Source organism: Nylanderia fulva, unplaced genomic scaffold (assembly GCF_048542155.1).
Source record: "Nylanderia fulva isolate GAGA-0341 unplaced genomic scaffold, ASM4854215v1 Scaffold758, whole genome shotgun sequence".
NCBI classification, from domain to species: Eukaryota; Metazoa; Arthropoda; class Insecta; order Hymenoptera; family Formicidae; genus Nylanderia; species Nylanderia fulva.
Genome location: NW_028190871.1, coordinates 381 through 18,640, shown reverse-complemented (window position 1 = coordinate 18,640; position 18,260 = coordinate 381). Strand labels below are relative to the sequence as shown.

The 18,260-nt window shown below is 36.8% G+C and overlaps 1 protein-coding gene across 1 annotated transcript; it reads right to left on the bottom strand.

The window, feature by feature from the left end:
• Positions 1-3,708: 3,708 nt before the first annotated feature.
• On the bottom strand, positions 3,709-4,338 carry LOC146720164 (general transcription factor II-I repeat domain-containing protein 2A-like). Its single transcript, XM_085488986.1, has one exon. It carries the CDS (start codon positions 4,336-4,338, stop codon positions 3,709-3,711), a length of 630 nt encoding a protein of 209 aa, XP_085345112.1.
• Between the last annotated feature and the right edge of the window lie 13,922 nt (positions 4,339-18,260).

Genomic DNA, 18,260 nt, shown 5'->3' with positions numbered 1-18,260 from the left:
TTGTCATCCACTATCTGCCACCGGTAGCTGATCCCTGTTCGACCGTATGACGCTTTTCTTGGTCAAACTGTTTTTTACCCCACCCCGTCCAATATCGGTCATTTTTCGACGAGCTATCCTTGCCAAACGTATACTCGACCTTCTGATTCGACGAGCTATCCTTGCCAAGAGCGTAGTTTGTGCAACTGCATCTTTAACCCATTCTCAGCCCATCCTCAGCTAAGAGCTAATACCCACCCCACATACCGTACTCTACGCATCTTTAGCATAAATGTCTCATCTAATCCTTAGGCTAGTAAGATCTCGTTTAGCTCAGCATACTAGGATCCTGCTTGGAAACGTGAAGGTTCCGGGTTCAAATCCAAAGAAAATCAGAAAAATAAAAAATTCTCATCCCCCTCCTCCCCCATTTTTCGGGCCAGTCGCCATTTTTTTCCCTCAACACTCGCAGTCGCAGCGGAAAAACCAGACGCTGGTGCAGTGGTGGGGGAAAGACAAGCCACGCCCACGGCGCCAGAGGGGCCGGTGGTGAGGATTTGTTTTGACGGACCATACCTGCTAATATACTACTGACCGAAATAAGTCAATGACAGAAGGGTCACTTTTACTTTATGTACAGCCCGTTCACTCGGTAGTGCCTTTTTAGCAAGAGAATTTAATCTTTTTTGCATAAGATGGGACCTTGTGCGATTATTGGTGTCGGGAAAGGAACGAGAGGGGATTTATTTAATTTATTTTGATTTAACTAAATAAGTGCAGATTGATAGATAGACAATACATTTATTATTATTTTTATTATCAAATTATTTACATGGTCACGAAACAAAAGATTTTTATACATTTAAAAATATAAATTGTTCTATTTAAATACACATAATTGGGTGAGTGTATGTGTGTGTGTGAGTGTGGTAAAGGTTACGGGATTTCTCGGAATTGGATGGTGGAGCGGGGATATCGTCTTAATAAGACGCGGGCAGGGACGGCTAAAGGATATCGGGACCCGGAGACATACCAGGGGACATGATGGTATGTGGGGAGACGCGAGTTAAGGCTTTATGTTCCACAGGGCCTGGGCCGATGGTAAAGGTACCTTCTGGTATTAGCCTTAGCCTGGAGAACTGGGCGATCAACCAACCTCTAAATTCCTCTTTTGCTCGGGATGGGACCTTGTGCGACTTCTGGTTTGGGAAAGGAATGAGAGTGAGATTTTTTTATTTAATTAATTATATAGAGCTAAATTCATAATTAAAGATTAAATTTATTTTTATCTTACCAAGAAGGAAGAAAAAAAATTTTATACATAAGAAATATTAAATTTACAGATCTTAATTCTACGCAAAACGTACATAAAGGTGCGTGTGAGTTTGTGTGTGTGTGTTTCGCGGGTGATACATGAGTACGGAGGTCTTCAATCGAGATAACGAGGGAGAGAGTAAATGTAACAAGGTGTTAATATTCCGATTGGATATTACAATAAGAGCTTAATAATAATTAATACTATACGTGTAAGTAGGTGTGTGAGAGAGGTCATGGGGAATCGCAAGGTTCAGAAGAAAGAAGAGGGAGGAAATGTTTAAGAAATTCTACAGGACATCCCAGAGGGGCTGGGCAATTCGGGATAACAAAAGAAATAAGGGTGCCAGGAGGACACAGTTCTGCTAGGCGTCTGAGGTATTCCTTATCGTAAAAACTGTCAGCGCCAAACAGATAGTGCTTTCGGGGAGAGGAAGATCAAAAGCGGGGAAGCTATTTACAATCCATTCGACAAGATCATTCTCGTCGGAAAATGGTCTTGTTCCTTGATTGTTTTTTAGAAAGGAGGTGTCATGGAAATAAGGGGGAATCTCTGGGGGGATACTATGGTTCTCACATTCGCATGGTTGCGTGTGAGGGAATAGTGGTGAGGAGGGAGCTGGTAAGGATTCTACGGAATGGGTTACTTCCTCTTTTGTATCATCTACGAGATCGATTGTTTCGATCTCAAAAGATGCGGGGAAGTTCGGAGGGGAATTGTGAAAGTTTATGAGGAGGGGAGAGGGGGACCTGGGAGAGTCAGGGAGTTCGAAGGGGGGAGAAAGGATACGCCGGGTCTCTTCCCCAAGTCCTACGAACTCGGGTGAGATCAGCTGTGAGAGCCCCTGGTGTGACTCGTGCCACTTCTCGTCTCAACCGGCGATTCCGTTGGTTTCGGGTGTGCTTTATGGCAGTTCGCGACTTCCGGTTTTTAGGAATGTCCACTACGAATGTGAACATTTTAAAAATAACCGAATTTGGACTATCCGAGTACCCAAATAATTCTTAGATTCCCGAGAGAAGAGAAAGGGTGAGGGAAAATAAAATGTAAAAAAAATAATAAAATAAAAAAAGGGAAAAGGAAGGATGAGAGAGAAAGAAAACCATGGATCTCTCCGCTAGTGCGGGAAATCCACTATGATTCTAAAAGGAGGTGAGGAAAACCACGGATCTCTTTGCTAGTGCAGGAAATCCACTATGATTTTCGAGGAAGCGGAGGAAAACCACAAATCTCTCTGCTGGTGCAGGAAATTTACTGTTTTTCAAATGAGAGGAAGAAAACCACGGATTTCTCTGCTAGTGCAGAAAATCCACTGTGCTTTTCAAATGAAAGGAAGAAAACCACGGATATCTCTGCTAGTGCAGGAAATCCACTGTACTTTTCGAATGAGAGGAAGAAAACCACGGATCTCTTTGCTAATGCAGGAAATCCACTATGATTTTCGAGGGAGAGGAGGAAAACCACGGATCTCTCTGCTAGTGCAGGAAATCCACTATGATTTTGAAGGAAGTAAGAGGGATAGAGGGAGATGCTGACTTATTAAAATCAGAAAAGAAAAGGAAACACATTTATAAGTATCTCAATTTGAGGTCTAAGAATTATTTGGGAAGTAACGAGTAATTATTGAGGGGACTTACTATTTATTGAGAGCGATGTTAACTCGACTCGGACCCAAGCTCTGGAATAGGGATGCAAACTATCAAAAAAAATTTGTTTGTCGATACTATTGATAGTTTTCAAGATCCTTGTCGATATTATCAATAAATATCAATAGTTTTATAAGTCGTTTTCTATTTTTTTAACTGATTCTTTGTTATATTTTTGAACTAAGTTTTATAATTAAATAAAAATAAAATATAATTAAATAAAAATGTGGCTATAAATATTATAAAAATAGAAGACAAATTTATATTAAATGTATATTCAAAATTTTATTGAATATATTTGTGATTACATTTTAAGTAAATTAATTTTTTTTTGTATTTCAGAGGTTAATCTAGCACGTCGATCACTTATAGCACGGGTGCCCAATTAATTAGTTTGAAGGGCCACATTTTAAATTTTGACTATTGACCGCGGGCCAGACTAATATCAAATTATTGCCGTCTTTGCGTTACCCAGGGAATACCACGTGGAGGTGTGGCAATGATAATCCCCATTTTTGTTTTTAAAAATTTTTTTTGTTTTTTTTTTGCTGTTTTGTTTTTAATTTTTTTTATGTTTTTAATTTTTTTTATGTTTTTAATTTAATTTTAACTGCTTTTCTCTAGTCCTATTCATTCTATTTTTGAAAACTTTTGAACTGTTAACTTTCAAATAATAATCATTGCTAGTTCAATCACATAATTATATAATTTTTATGTTTATGTGTTTTAATATGATTATATATATTTATATATTTTTCCAAATAAGAATTAATGTGAGAAATGCGATTTGCTATCTTTAGCCAACTTGGTAAACTCAGGGTTGTAGCTAGTAGTAGCAGCAACCAAACAATCCTCAAGATGACGATCAGTTAGACGGTTTCGAAACTTGTTTTTCACGTAATTCATTTTTGAGAATGCAGCTTCGCAAACATAAGTTGATCCAAACATTGTCAATACAAAAGAACTTATCTTTCGTAGATTAGGATAAGTTTCACCGGGCAAAATGTCAATCCAAAACTTGGTTATATGTGTTACTTGATAACTTTCTTTTAATACACTGCTTTCTTGTAATTCGATAGTTTCCAGCTGAAGTTTAGCTTTGTCAATACCACTGAAAAGATGCATAGCTTGTGTAACCCAGTTACCATTGGGTTCCATAGAAAACGGAGTCTTTAAAGCAGTGAGTAAATCAGAGATTTGACTAAATTCTGAAAATCGCGAAGAAAATTTGATCTGCACTTTTTGTAAAAATTCGACAAAGATGTCCATGCCAATGTCTTCATTAGGATTGCTTTCAATATGAGCTTTTAATGAAGCAAAATGAAGAAATTCCTTTGAATTTAAATCATTTTCGAACAACTGCAATTTCCGCTGGAATGATTTTATTATTTCCCACATATCGCAGAGAACCTTATTCCTTGCAAATGTTTGTTTAGTTCATTAAAATGGAAAAACACATCATTCAAAAAACAAATTTTTCCAACGTTCTTTACGTCACTCAAGAATTGGAAGTACTCATTAGCAATCTTAGTATTTCTGGACTCAAGAAAACTGCGAATTTCTGGCAGTAAGCATATTAATCTGTTCAATACATTGCCTTTACTTAGCCAGCGAACATCATTGTGAATAAGTAGATCTATGTACTCGCTTTCACATTCTTGCAGAAATGCTTTTAGTAAACGGTGTTGTAGAGCCGAATGCGAGCGCAGGTAATTAACTATTTTCATAATTGCTGTCATGATATTCTTAAGATCACCAGAAAGCTATGCGCAAAGGACAGTTTGATGAATTATGCAATGCAAAGCAATAATCTTGGAATTTAGATTTTTCATGAGTGTAATAAAACCATTGATAGACCTACCAATCATAGCCGGCGCACCATCAGTTGCTATCGAAAGAATGTTATCAAACGAAAGATTGTTAGACTCCATGAACTTATGAAAATTTTTGAATAGTATTTCACCGGTTGTGCGATCGTAAAGTGGCAATAATGTTAAAAATTCTTCTTTAACTTTACTGTTCCAAAGATATCGAACATAAACTGCCATTTGCGAAATATCAGAAATATTAATTGACTCATCAATTGCAAGTGAAAAGAATTTTGCTTTCTGTAGATTATGCAAAATGTTTTCTTGAACTGATCTTGAGCAAGACTCAATTTTTCTAGTTGCTGTGTTGCGCGATAAAGGAATTTTCTTGAAAGTTTCGGATACTTCTTTCTTACTTTCAAAAAGCGTATTTGCGGTTTCAAGTAAGCATAATTTAATTATTTCTGAGTGAGAATAAGGAATCATATTTTTCGCCATAATCCAAGAAATTCGTAAAAAAGTTTCAGCGCATTTTTCTTGCTCAGTCAGAGCACGTTTCATTATTAAATTTGATTGTTCACGTGACTTTTGAAGCGATGTTATTTTTTCATTACGTAGATATCCTTTTGGGTACTCTTTGTCATACTTAAAAGCATGTTTTGTATCGTAATGTCGCTTCAAATTAGCGGCCTTGTTAACCGCCACAGTTTCATTACAAATTAAGCACGTTGGTTTGGCATTTTTGTTATCAGGAAGGATGAAGAAATATTCTTCAGTCCAATGCAATTGAAAAGCTCGATTTTCCAAATCAACTTTACGACGCTTTGGCTCGGACATTTCGATGGTTAGAGAAGCGAAAAATGCAGTATGCAACTAATTTTGAATAAAACCGAATTGAAAATAGCAGTAGAAATAAGCGGTAAGCGATAGTGCCAGAAACTGAGTCCTCGATAGCAATCCTCGATAAATATCGATAAGCTTTGCATCCCTAACTCTGGAATCTCGGCTGGTTCGCTAGTGTTGGCGATCAGGTGGCGAATTGCACTCACAAGTTCAAGTTAGGGTGCGCGTTCAGCGAAAACTCTAAATACGAACTTTGCATGGAACTTAAAGAAAAGGTTCTCTGTACTTAAACTATCTGGCTGCTCGAGCGGTGTCACTTGCATATAAACCTCCTTGCTCCTTCTTCTCCATTGGTTTGTTAATATTTCCCAACAAATAGGAAGATTTTCAATGACGCCCTTTAGGTCCGGAGGCATCTCTTTGACTTTGAAAATTAATACAATTGGTTAAGACTTTTATTTAGAGCCTTAGGTTTTGACCAATGAAGAATTTGTTCTTATCAAGTGTCACGTCCCGCCTATTTTAAATTTTCGCTCTTAGTATAATTATTGCGCGCTATTTATATTTTCATAGGAATAAGATTATTAACAATCATTATATCTTACTAATTGCTCTAATTTGACTATTTTGGTATTAGTAGCTAAAACCGCCAGATCTGGGGTCCTCCGCCTACAAATTGTGACGTCCCGCCTATTTTAAAATTTTTCTCTCAGTATAATTATTGCGCGCTATTCATATTTTCATAGGAGAAAGACTATTAGGGTGCATTCGTTTATGCAGAGACTGCCGCAGAATGCCGCAGATGTCGTTCGTTTACTCCACCTGCGCAACCGACTGCAGCGCAGTTTGTTGTTCGTTTAAGCAGAGCTGCTGCCTATCTGCGCAGCCATCTCGGAGGTCCTGCTCAGGATGCTCTGCTCGCAGTACTGCGGACTACTGCGTAAACGAATGTAGTCTTCTCCATTGTTAAGCCAATTGAACTTGGAAACGTTGTCTGAAAATTATTTCAATTATAAGTTATGGTATAAAAGTTCAGAACAAAGAAGGTTGAGAACAACTCCTCCAAATAGATCCTACAAAACTAAAAGTAATGCAAGGTAAGTAATACAATAAAATTATGAAATCTGTTAATGTTAAAATTAAAATAATCTTCGGTAAATGATGTCACGCGACTCGCAGATAATAGACGCAGTAGATGCGCAGTGGATGCGCTAATCGCTGCATAAACGAATGCACCCTTAACGATCATTATATCTTACTAATTGCTCTAATCTGACTATATTAGTATTAATAGCTAAAACCGCCAGATCTGGGGTCCTCCGCCTAGGAATCAAGCATCTCTATCTAGTCCTAATCACGCAACCAATCAAGCACCATCTAGGGACCCCAGAGACAGCACGTAACTAGCGGAACTAACCAGATATTCCCTTACAGGAGCACTTATTGATACACCTATTACAATAATGTTAAACAATAAATAATAGGTATGATAAATATTAATATAATCAGGCACAAGATATAAAGACTAAAAATGTTAATCTACTCCTTCCTAAAGTAAATTGTAATACAACGCGATGTATTGTTAATTCCAAAACCACCTATTTTTTAGTCAGATTTACAGAATCGTACTCACATCAAAATTCATATGATAACTAAAAGAAAAACACTAATTCTTCCAGAGTTCATACCTAAAACGAAACACGATTCTGTAAGTACGACTAAGAATTACCCGAGTACACATTTGAATATGTAAGCCTTTCAATATTGCATTAATGAATTATGGATCCATAAATAATTATAGACTTTTTTATTAACTATAAATATCATATATTATAAATGAAATATGCCATAATTGATTGATCAATATGCGTAAAAAGATCAAACAAGGAGCAATAAATGCACCACTAGACATAAGTATTCGTAGAGATCGACTTGGCGACACGATGGCTTTTAATTTGACCTCGGTCTAACCCTCCTTCCGTATTCCTAAACTTTAGGAAAGAAACCAACGCTCTACGCCAAATCAAAGATTTAGAAAGCGAAATATTATCCTTATTATTATAAGTTATAACTCAAACTATCTAAAGCTAGCCCTTGAATCTTTTACAGAATAACGTTGCACGCATTTTAACAATAAAACCTCTCAATTATTATCATAATGAATACCTAAGGAATTACAATTTCCACATTTTGTAATGGCTTCTAGGGCACACAATTTAAACCCTTAGTACAGATTATAACGATAAATATTAACGTTTTATAAATAAGCAATTTAGAAACTATTGTAAAAATTCCCATTCGATTATTAAAAATTATAATTATACTGCGCCAACAAATCATCTTTGCTGATGGACCATCCTCTTCGCCCCCTCTTCGATGATGCAAACTGAATTCCTACGGAACCGTAAACCTGTCAAAATCTAAGCACGCCTGGTCCTCCCAAGGGTATATAAACCGCGGATCTTGCGTCCTGCGAGCACTTTGTGTCAACTTCTAGAATAGAGCATTTCGTATTACTATTTTCCAAAGTCTACACTTAGCCGATTACGGTTAATCTAGTTTTCGTGTCAACTAGTACCTACGAGGAGTGGCAATAAAGAAACCGGACTCATGCTCTAATCCTTTATTGAAAAAAAATCAGACAATTGAAATGTTGTCCCCTTCAATGTAGTCCTCTTCCCGATCCCTACACCGCTCCATGCGAATTTTCCATTTTTGGAAGCAGTGCTGCAGGTCTTTTTGTGTTATGCTGTTCAAGAGTTGCGTCACTTTTTTTTCACTGCATCCACGGACACGAATCTGGTTCATTTAAGCGCAGATTTGACTTTCGGGAAGAGAAAAAAGTCGCACGGTGCTAGATCCGGCGAGTACGGTGAATGTTTCATCACTGAAATGTTGTTTTTCGTCAACTGCGCTCAAATAAACCAGATTCGAGTCCGTGGATGCAGTGAAAAAAAGCGATTACAAGAAGTAATCTCTCTTGATCTACCTCAAAGTTCCGGATCAATTGACAATTTTCAATATAAAATAGATTTATCACCAATCACCCTTGAGGAGATTGATAATATAATTAACGAATTAGTAGAATCGATTAAGAATTCCTATCAAGACTTTACACCTTACGAGGAATATAATTTTTCTGCTTTCTCCCTACCAAAATTAGTAAGCTCAGGACCGCTAGAGTCTCACTTTGAAATCGACGACTCTCCGACGTATCTAAATTTTTCGTAATTTCAACTCGTAATAATTTACCGGTTATTCTAAATGTTCAAATCCTTGATAATAGAATATTACTTTATTTTAGTAAACAATATATTTAATTTCCTATTTTATAGGCCTAAATAAAAATAATGATTTCGAATTAATTTTAATTTTCCTAGACGCTATCGTACGTTCCTATGAAACATTCCCTATTTTTTCCATGAATGTTCCTATGAAACATTTTTTCTCTACAACGGTCGTTTCGACTTGCCAATAAACCTTAGAATGGCATCCATCCGTTATGTTTCAAACTGTGCTCTTTTTTTACTCTGTAAAACAAATACATACACGTCAAAATAATGTCAATCTAATTAACCTATAGAAAATTTAAGAGTTTACACTCATTGCAGCCTCTTGACGCGCGTGTCGTTGGAAAGATTCTTCGGACTTTTTGTTTTAAATCCACCTTCCACCCAAAACCCAAAAAATACGTCAACATTGAAAAAAAAGGAGCCCAACGTTTCTTATGGGAAAAAAAAAAAGGGAAACTATTTCAAAATTCCCTTCAGGCCCCTTTAAAAAATTTTCATCTTTAAGATCGCCCCCCAAAACAATTTCCCCCGGGTTGACTGTCCTATCTTTTCCCGCCCCTTTTCTCCCTTTGCCGTGGGCCCATACTTTAGATACCTTTCCATATTTTTCAAAAGTCTTTGGGTGATTCTTCGATAAATTTGCCTCCTCCATCTCGCTTTTTTTTTTTTCATGTATTCTAATATTCAAACAAAGACTCTCGGTCGTCTACTTTCCCCCCCCTGAAACACAAGTATTTTCGACGCTGATAAAAAAAAGGAGTCTAACGCTTCTTATGGGAAAAAATAAAAGGAAATTACTCCAAAACCCCCTTCAGGCCCCTTAAAAAATTATCAAAATTTAAGTCGCCCTCCCACACAATTTCCGCTTTGCCCTTTCCTATCTTTTCCTCCTTCTGAAATGCGTCGGCTATTTTAGATACTCCTCCATAAGTAAAAAAAAACCCTCCACAAACCCCCCCCCAAAAAGAAAGGTTTGGAATTTGTAAAAAATCTCTTAGACCCAAAAAGATAGATTTAGGGCACTATAACAAATATAAAATAATCTCTTAACGATATCACTTCACGTCATAATAGATGTCTCCATCAGAAAAAAACCCTTTTCATAGGCAATCCTCTCAGAATCCCTTTTGTAATAATTACCCCTCGTGATTGACTTTTACTACTGTTACTTTCTGGGGGGTTCCGGCTGCGAAAATACGGTTTCGGGAACTGGGCTTTTTCCACGAGACACGATTCGCTTTTGGGGGGGTACGCGAATCTATGCGATTTCCCCGGGGATACTCGCGATCTGAGGATTTCGTGGGGGAAGCGAGGTGGCGAATTATGATGTAAAAAACCTATCTGTGACTCTATTTTTATGAAGATAGTTTCGAAAAACCGCTCTCGGGGGGGACACTTTTTGGGTCGCGTAATTTAACTTCGTTTTTAAAATTTTTGGGGCTTTCCTCGAAAAATTTTCGCCGACTGTGTGAGGGTGAGCCGATTGTTGAAAACCCCCGCAATTTATTCCGAGGGGGTTTTATTCCGCCAAAAATTTAAGGGCTAGGGTTTCCCGAATCCTTGCCCAGGGGAAATTCAAAATTCAAAAGGAAAAATTGGGGGGGGCGGTTAAAAACCCCCCGAAAGGCAGGGAAAAAAGGGGGGCCGGGGGGTCTCGGGGGGGAAAAGGAAACCCCGAAGGGTTTACCTTAAAAAAGGGAGAAGGGGGGGGGCACGGGAACCCTGGGGAGGGGGGTTTTTATTTTAAAACAAAGAAAAAGGGGAATGGGCGGCCCGGGTTATTTTTTAAATTTTAGAAAAAGAATTTTTTAAAATTCCCTTGGTTTGGGGGAAAAACAAAAATTTTTTTTGGGCGATTAAAAAGGCGAAGGGTTGGGGGTGGGGGTGACCCTATTTTTGACTGACCCCTTTTCTAGTTTTACGACTCCCCCTTTTTTTTCTATTTTTAAACGCTGCGCTTTTTTTCTATTTTTTCCGACTGCCCCATTTTTTTAGGGTTTTAAAACGACTGACCCTTTTTTTTCTAGGTTTTAAAACAAACTGACCCTTTTTTCTATTTTTTCGACTGCCCCTTTTTTTTTTTTTATTTTTCCGTAGAAAACGCTCAAAAGGAAAAAAAATGGTGGGAGTTTTTTCCGAATTTTCCTCTCCACGGGCCCGGTTTGGTCTCTTATTTTTTTTTAAAAAGCGCATTTCTCAAAAAAGTGAATCTCACTTACCTTCAACAATGGGCTCCCCCGATGGCGTCGGCTCGCTTCTGAAAATAGTGAGGTTTTCGGGGGGGGAGGGTCGTTTTTCCGGGGTTTTTTGTGGGGGGGGCGTCGTTGCAGGAAAGTTATTGGTACTAAATTGCACGACAGGAATCGTCGTTTTTAAAACATTGTTTTTATTTTTTTTTAATGGGTTTAAAAAATTTCTCGTACTCAGGATCGGCCTGGTAAATTTCCCAAGAAAAAACCCCCAAAACTGTTTTTGGGCACAGATTCCCGTAAATAAAGATTTTTGGGTTTTTTTTAATTTAAATTTTTTTCCCTTTTCCCCCCGCGTCGCGTTTTTAAAGGGATTTGGGGGACTCGAACCGGGGACATTTTTATCAAAACCCCTTCAATAAAGGTGGTCGAAAGTCGGCGGACCCCCACTATCGGTTTTTTTATTTTAGCGTGTAAAGAGGGTGTTAATTCGGGCTGGGGTGAGGGGGGGGTGTCCGCTTCAAAGGGGAAGTTTGAATTGTTCCCAATTCGAAATACCAAAGCCGGTTTTTGGGAGATTTTGTTCTAGGGGCTTTTATTGGGAAAAAATGGATTTTGTTTGGGGGAAATATGTTAAAAACTTTTTTAAAAAACCCCTGGTTTTTTTAAAGAAAAAATACAAGGGATATTTTTGAATAAAATTCCCAACTTAGGATTTAAAAGTTTTGAATTTTTAAAATTTTAGGGGGGGGAGAACTTATACTTTTTGGGGGTTAAATTTAAATTAGGAGTTAGGTTTGGGGAAAACAAGGGGGTATTGCTTTGGGGTCACGGATGAACCGGGGCGAAAACAAACTGCTTGAGGTCCTTCGTTTTTGGCGGGGCCCGGGGGCCGGCCGGGGGGGCCCAAGAGAGGGTACCTCTAAGGGGGGTCGGGGCCCTGGGGGGGAAGAAACCCCGGGGGGCCCCACGGAGGGCCCCCGCTTTGGGTTTCTAGGGGGAGTTAGGGGGCATGGCCGGCATTTGGGGCCTTTTCAAAAAACCCTTTTATTAAAAATTTAGTTTTTTTATTAAGAAATGAAAAAATTTTTAAGGCCCGGATGTGACACTACGATTTCTCACTGGCCTTGGGTTTACATCGTATGGGCTTTTAGTACAGATTAAGTAGTGCGCATCAAACGTTTGATTCAAGTGCGTTTACATCCACAACGTATGTTTGTAGTGAAATGTCAAAAGTCAGAACCACGAGCTTCGTGTTTAGTGATCACCGGAACGCAAACATTCATTTGTACGTTATAAAAATTAAAAATGAATGTAGAAAATAATATTGGATTTTATTTCCACTCTGTTCGAACTTTTAAAATCCTTCAAGATTTAAACGGAAGAAACATATACGGCAATTATTTATTTGTAAACGATATGAATTAAAAATAAAGTTACAGAGGTTATGTTTACAACAAAGAAATGAGGGTTTTTAATGAAAGTAGTTACAAATTAATAATTTTATATCAATACCACTAACAAGGAAGGTATAAGATATCGAAGAATGTGGCAATTAGAGAGAAGTTCCGATTTTGGAAAAGAATTGTGAATATTTATTTTTACTCCAAAAGAATGGTTGGAAAGTTTTCGCATGACAAAAATCAGCTTTTCTGATTATGTAATAAACTCAAAAAATGAATTAGAACCAAAACCACAATATCTGAAACCAAGAACCTTTATTGTTTGAAAAAAACAAATAGCTGTGGCTTTATATAAATTTGCTAGCACTGCAAAAATATAGAGTTATTTGGGAATACGATGGGTATCCATAAATCAACTGTTTAAAAGTGTGTATATAAAGTAGTTAAAGCTATTAATCAAATTAGCTTCAAAATTATATAACTGCCTCATGAAAAGGAGGAAATTTATAGCTCAAAATTTGAAGAGAAATGTGGTATTCCACAAATTTTTGGCAGCATTTATGGGACTCACATTAAAATTATTCCACCAAGTGAAGGATTGTAGAGATTTTTTTAATAGAAAAGGATGGCCTTCATTAATGTTTTTGCCAGTAGTCGATTATAATGGAAGGTAATTATTTTTTTTTTATATTTATCTTTAAATTTTTTTTTCTTATTCATTGTTTCAATTGCTTTTATAGGTTTAGAATATTGTGGCAAAAACATCCGGGAAGTTATCATGATGCTGCTGTTTTAAAAGATAGTACTTTTATAAAAATTCTATACAATAATACCTAAAGGTATATATAGGGACGGAGAGATTTATATATATAATTTTACAATAGAAAATAAAAAAACTCATATAATACTAAATTTTATTTTTATATAATATTACAATTTTATGCTTTTTTTGGAAACTCAAAACATTAATGGAATGGAAATACCCTTTATGATAGTTGGGAGATCATGCTTATCCGTTTTGCCATGGCTTTTAAAGGATATTCTGGTTCATTATCAGCAGAGCAAAATCTTTCAATGTATATTTAAAATTTTGCTCGAGTGTCTGTCGAAATGGCTTTTTACAGAATTAAAAGCAAGATGGAGAATTTGCATCAAATTAACTGTGACTACATATTTGCGCCAGAAAAATTGTAGCTTTTTGTATATTGCATAATTTTGTTGAAAGCAAACAAGAAAAGATTCTATTCTGAATGGTTACAAGAAGCTGAACAATTACAACTCTTAACAAACCCCAACCAAATGTGCAACTAATTATCAAAGAGATTCAGTACAAGGTACAGAGTTGCGAAATCATTTGAAAGAATATTATCACAGAATTTTCATTGAGAAAAGCATTTAAAACGACCATAAGAAGTGTTTTTTATTTAGTGTAGAATTGTGAACCCTATACAATTATAAGATTTTAAAAGAACTTACCTGTAAGTTAAAGTTCTATCTTTAAATTTTATGAAGCGCCTCTTCCCAAGAGATCAATCTGTAGTACCCCCACTTTACACCGATGTCGCCACAATTTTTAAAGTCTAGAGCTTTTTTTGCCTTTACCATCTCGGTTATCCGGCATATTCATTCGTATTCAAAGTGCTGTTGCCGTAAATTCTTCTAGGGAAAAAAAAAACTCGAATTTATACACACAAAAATATATATAGGTATTCGAGAATCGGGGAGTGTTTATACACTGGGAGGGATTGATCTCTTGGAAGAGGCGCTTCATACAATTAAGATAGAACTTCACTTACAGGTAAGTTCGTTTAATCCTATAATGTATTTCGCGCCTCTTCCTCGAGATCAATTTTGTGCTTTTCAAAGGCCTTTTTACGGCAAATATAATATGAATTAATTATCACAATGAAATACAACTCTTTTTTATTATAACCTTTAACTTTTAATATACATAAATATAAAACATGGAACATATTCCGTTTACACATGGTTTCCCCTTTCTTTTTTTTTTTTTTTTTTATTTTTTTTTTTTTTAAGACGCCATGCATATGCATCTTTTTGGTTATAATAGGACGATTTAAAAACGTGCAAATGTCTGAGAATTTTCTGTCCATCCCCCAGTCTGAGGATAAAATCGATAGTTATACCTTTTCGTTCAGCGGCTGATGTGGATGCACGCCTCGTGCTGTAAGCACTAAACACAGAGGTATCCCGCCACTATCAGCTAACATCGATTTTATCCATCGACTTAGAGTCTGAGTCCCACATGCTTGTGGGGCTTTTCGAAAAGAAAAAAATAATTTATGTTTACGGTCACGAAAAATCTTTAGTTGTTTCTAAGTAAATCTCAGGGGGAAGCTGGACAAATTTTGATCTTGGTTGAAAAAAGGGATCACTAAAGGGGTTGTATTTTCTTAAAAATGAAGTTTTTAATTGATAGAGATCTTTATCTCTTAGCTGTTATTTCAAACCTTAATGTTTCGAATATCTATTTCCGCGAAGAGTTGGATACGGTGACCCGGTGACAAGAGCCCCAAAAAGGTTTGCTAACTTTTTTGATAAAATATCTAATGAAATAATATTATTTAACCCTACTTTCCAAGATATGTTAAAACATTTTTGGGTCCCAAGTACAATCGTATTTTGCCTTGGGTGGTCGCAGCTTATAAATACCTCTAAAAAATCTCTAATATTATCATTATCTCCCAGGCCCGGACCATGTATTAATGCAATGGCTGATCGAAAGCAATTGAGGGTGCCATACGAGGCCCATTTTTATATTTCACATTTTAAAAATTTTAATACCAGAGGAAACTGATTTCTAGAGATCTAACGATGGACAGCGCAAAATTTCCACCATTTTTTAAGCCCCCGTTGTATTGTTTACAGATGAGACGGTGAGTGAAAGATATCATGATATTATGATTCTGAAGGGATCATCTTTAGTTCAAATGCTGTCCTGATATAATTTCTGCAACCAGGGTAATTCTTTCCAAAGAGGATGGGGTTTCCTGTCCAAGGATTGCAGAAGATTAATATTAGGCCCCAAAATAGATGGGAGAAGACTAAAGCATTGACGTATATACAGGAACCAAACCTGAGTGGCCAAAATGGGACAACCAAAATTCCCCTTCCCTCCGTTCGTACCGAATTTTTTCAAGAGTAGCAAAATGATTGAAAACGGAGGGGGAAAGCATAGAAAAATTTTTTTTTCCAACAACCAGTAAAGGCTTTCAACTCCCATTGCGCCAGGATCTTTTTTCCCGACCAATATTTTTTACTTTTCGTTTTTTGTTCTGGTGGCAAATAAATCTTTTTCTGGCTTACCAAAAATTGTGACACTATCTCCCTAAAGGTTGACTCTGATAAGGAATATTCTGTCTCAGGTTCTAGTGGGACGTTTAATTCGAAATCTGCCTCAAAATTTCTTCTGATGATATATAGCTAGCAAATATCCAGAGATTTCTCTTTAAACACCACTGCCATAGTTTTTTGGGGATTTTGCTAGTTTAGGAAAACGGACCCCTCCTTTTGTTTAATATAAGCTATGGCAGTGGTTTGTCTATTCGTAACAAAATGTCAAAATTTTTTTAACTTATCTGCAAAGCATTTGAGTCCAAACCAGGCTGCTAGTAACTCTAAATAATTTATATGATACCTTTTCTCTCTTATTCCAATGGCCATGAGCGCGACCCTTGATTACAGTACGCTCCCCCAAACTGTTTTAAAAAAGATCCGAAAAAAATTCAATAGATGGATCAAAAATTTTATCTGATTTTGAGCTCTATTAATATTTTGAAACCACCAATCTAGATCTTCTTTTAAATCAAGCGATAATTCCATGATTTCTTCATAATTATCATTATTATATTCAAGGGAAGGAACCTTTTTCGTTCAAATTTTTTAGATAAACTCTAGCGTACTTTAAAGTCAAACAACAGGAAGCTAATGTTCCAATGAGGACGCAAATCTCTTATTTTACACTGTTTTAAGAGCTTTAAATCTTTGATTTTAATTTCACTTTTTCTGTTTATCTTTTGGGAAATTCATAAATCATGTGTTTTGAATCAAATATTACCAAGAAATTTGCATCTAGTTTTATGGAATTTTTTGACCTCTTTTCCTCGTAATTAAAAAACCTAACTTCTCCAATAACACGCATGTCACCCTAACGTTTTTTTTTTGGGATTTGATAAGGATTTTTCTATAATTTTAAAATATCATCGAGATAATAACTGAATATATCCCAAGCTTGTAAATGAGATACAAAGGGTTTTATTAACTTTGTGAACGTGTATGGAGCAGTATTCAAGCCAAACGGTAAACAAGTAAATTCATAATATTTTCCTTGAAAACTAAACCGTAAAAATTTTTGATCTAATTCCCTAATTGGGATTAAATAGTAGGCATCTCTGAGATCGATTGAAGCCATGAAACAATTGGGAGTTAACAACCTTTTGACAATCTTTTCATCCTCTAATTTAAAAATGCTCTGTGTCAATGAACTCATTTAGCTTTTTTAAATTTAAAATCAATCGATAAGAGTCATTAAAGAGGTTTAGGAACTAAAAAAAATGTTTGAAATAAATTGTTTTTTAGTAGGAGTAACTTGAACAATAGCACCTTTTTGAATTAATTGAGATAATTGTTCGCGTATTGCAACAGACTCTTGTGATGACCAGTGAGGTTCCACGGGGTGGAATATTTTGTGTGACTTTTGATACAAAAAAGAATTTTGTACCCCTGATCCAGCTCAGAATGAGTTTGTCGGAGGTAATCTCTGACCAGTTTTCACGAAAACTGCTTAAGCCTACCAGCTATCTGTCTTACAGTGGTTTCTTCGATGACCTGCTCTTTTTTGTGTTGATCGACGGCCGGAATAAGACTTCTGTTTCTGATATGGTTTGCGCCCGCTCGCCGTCCAGGTTTGTGTTGACCGGTATGCTGATGACGGCGAGTCGGGCCTTTGAAGTTTTTTGCTCAAATTTGATTCTTTTGATTCTGCTGAGTGGAAGGTTTGAGAGCTTTACTTGATGTTTTCGAGAGTCTTTGTGCTTTAACCTTATCGTCCAATTTCTCTCCAAACAACCATTCGTCAAACTACTGTCGCAGTAAGAGCCTCTTTTAACGATGTATTATATTCGTTAATACGAGACTACGACGAATGTTAGATTCTTCACGTTGAAGGTCTGCCAGAAGATGAAAAATACCCCATAAAATTCTATTACCTCCCTGGTTGGTAATTTCTCATCCTCTTTGAGATTTCGTAACTTTAGTGATGACTTCCAAAATTCCAGCGAGACTAGCTGTTATTCTCTTCTGTTTGTCAATAATTCGGCTGTCTCTTTAGTTATCGACTCTTGAAGAGTCGCTTTTCAATTCTGGATTTAGTTTAGGAGGATCCAACATGAGACAGTTTGAGGGGACAAGAATTTTTCTAGTAATTCTTTTCTTTTTTCGGCAGGAAGGCCTTCTTTATGATTTCATCACCCCAGCTGCAACCTGCGGATGGATGGAAGTGCAAATTTTCTGTCTGGATAATTCTGGCCCCTATGACCTGGAGAATATCGGGATTTAATTCGTTTTCTTCTACTGGAGGAGCTGGAGCTGCAGCTGATGACTGTGACGTTGGAGTTTAATGGGAGGCGGAAGTTGAACTGGTGACTTTTCTCCATCATTTGCCTTGAGATCACAGCCTTGAGATTTATGAGAGTTGACTGACATCTGAAACCTCCGAGTTTCTATCAGTGGAACTCGAATTCTGTTGTCCTTGATTCTGGTGTG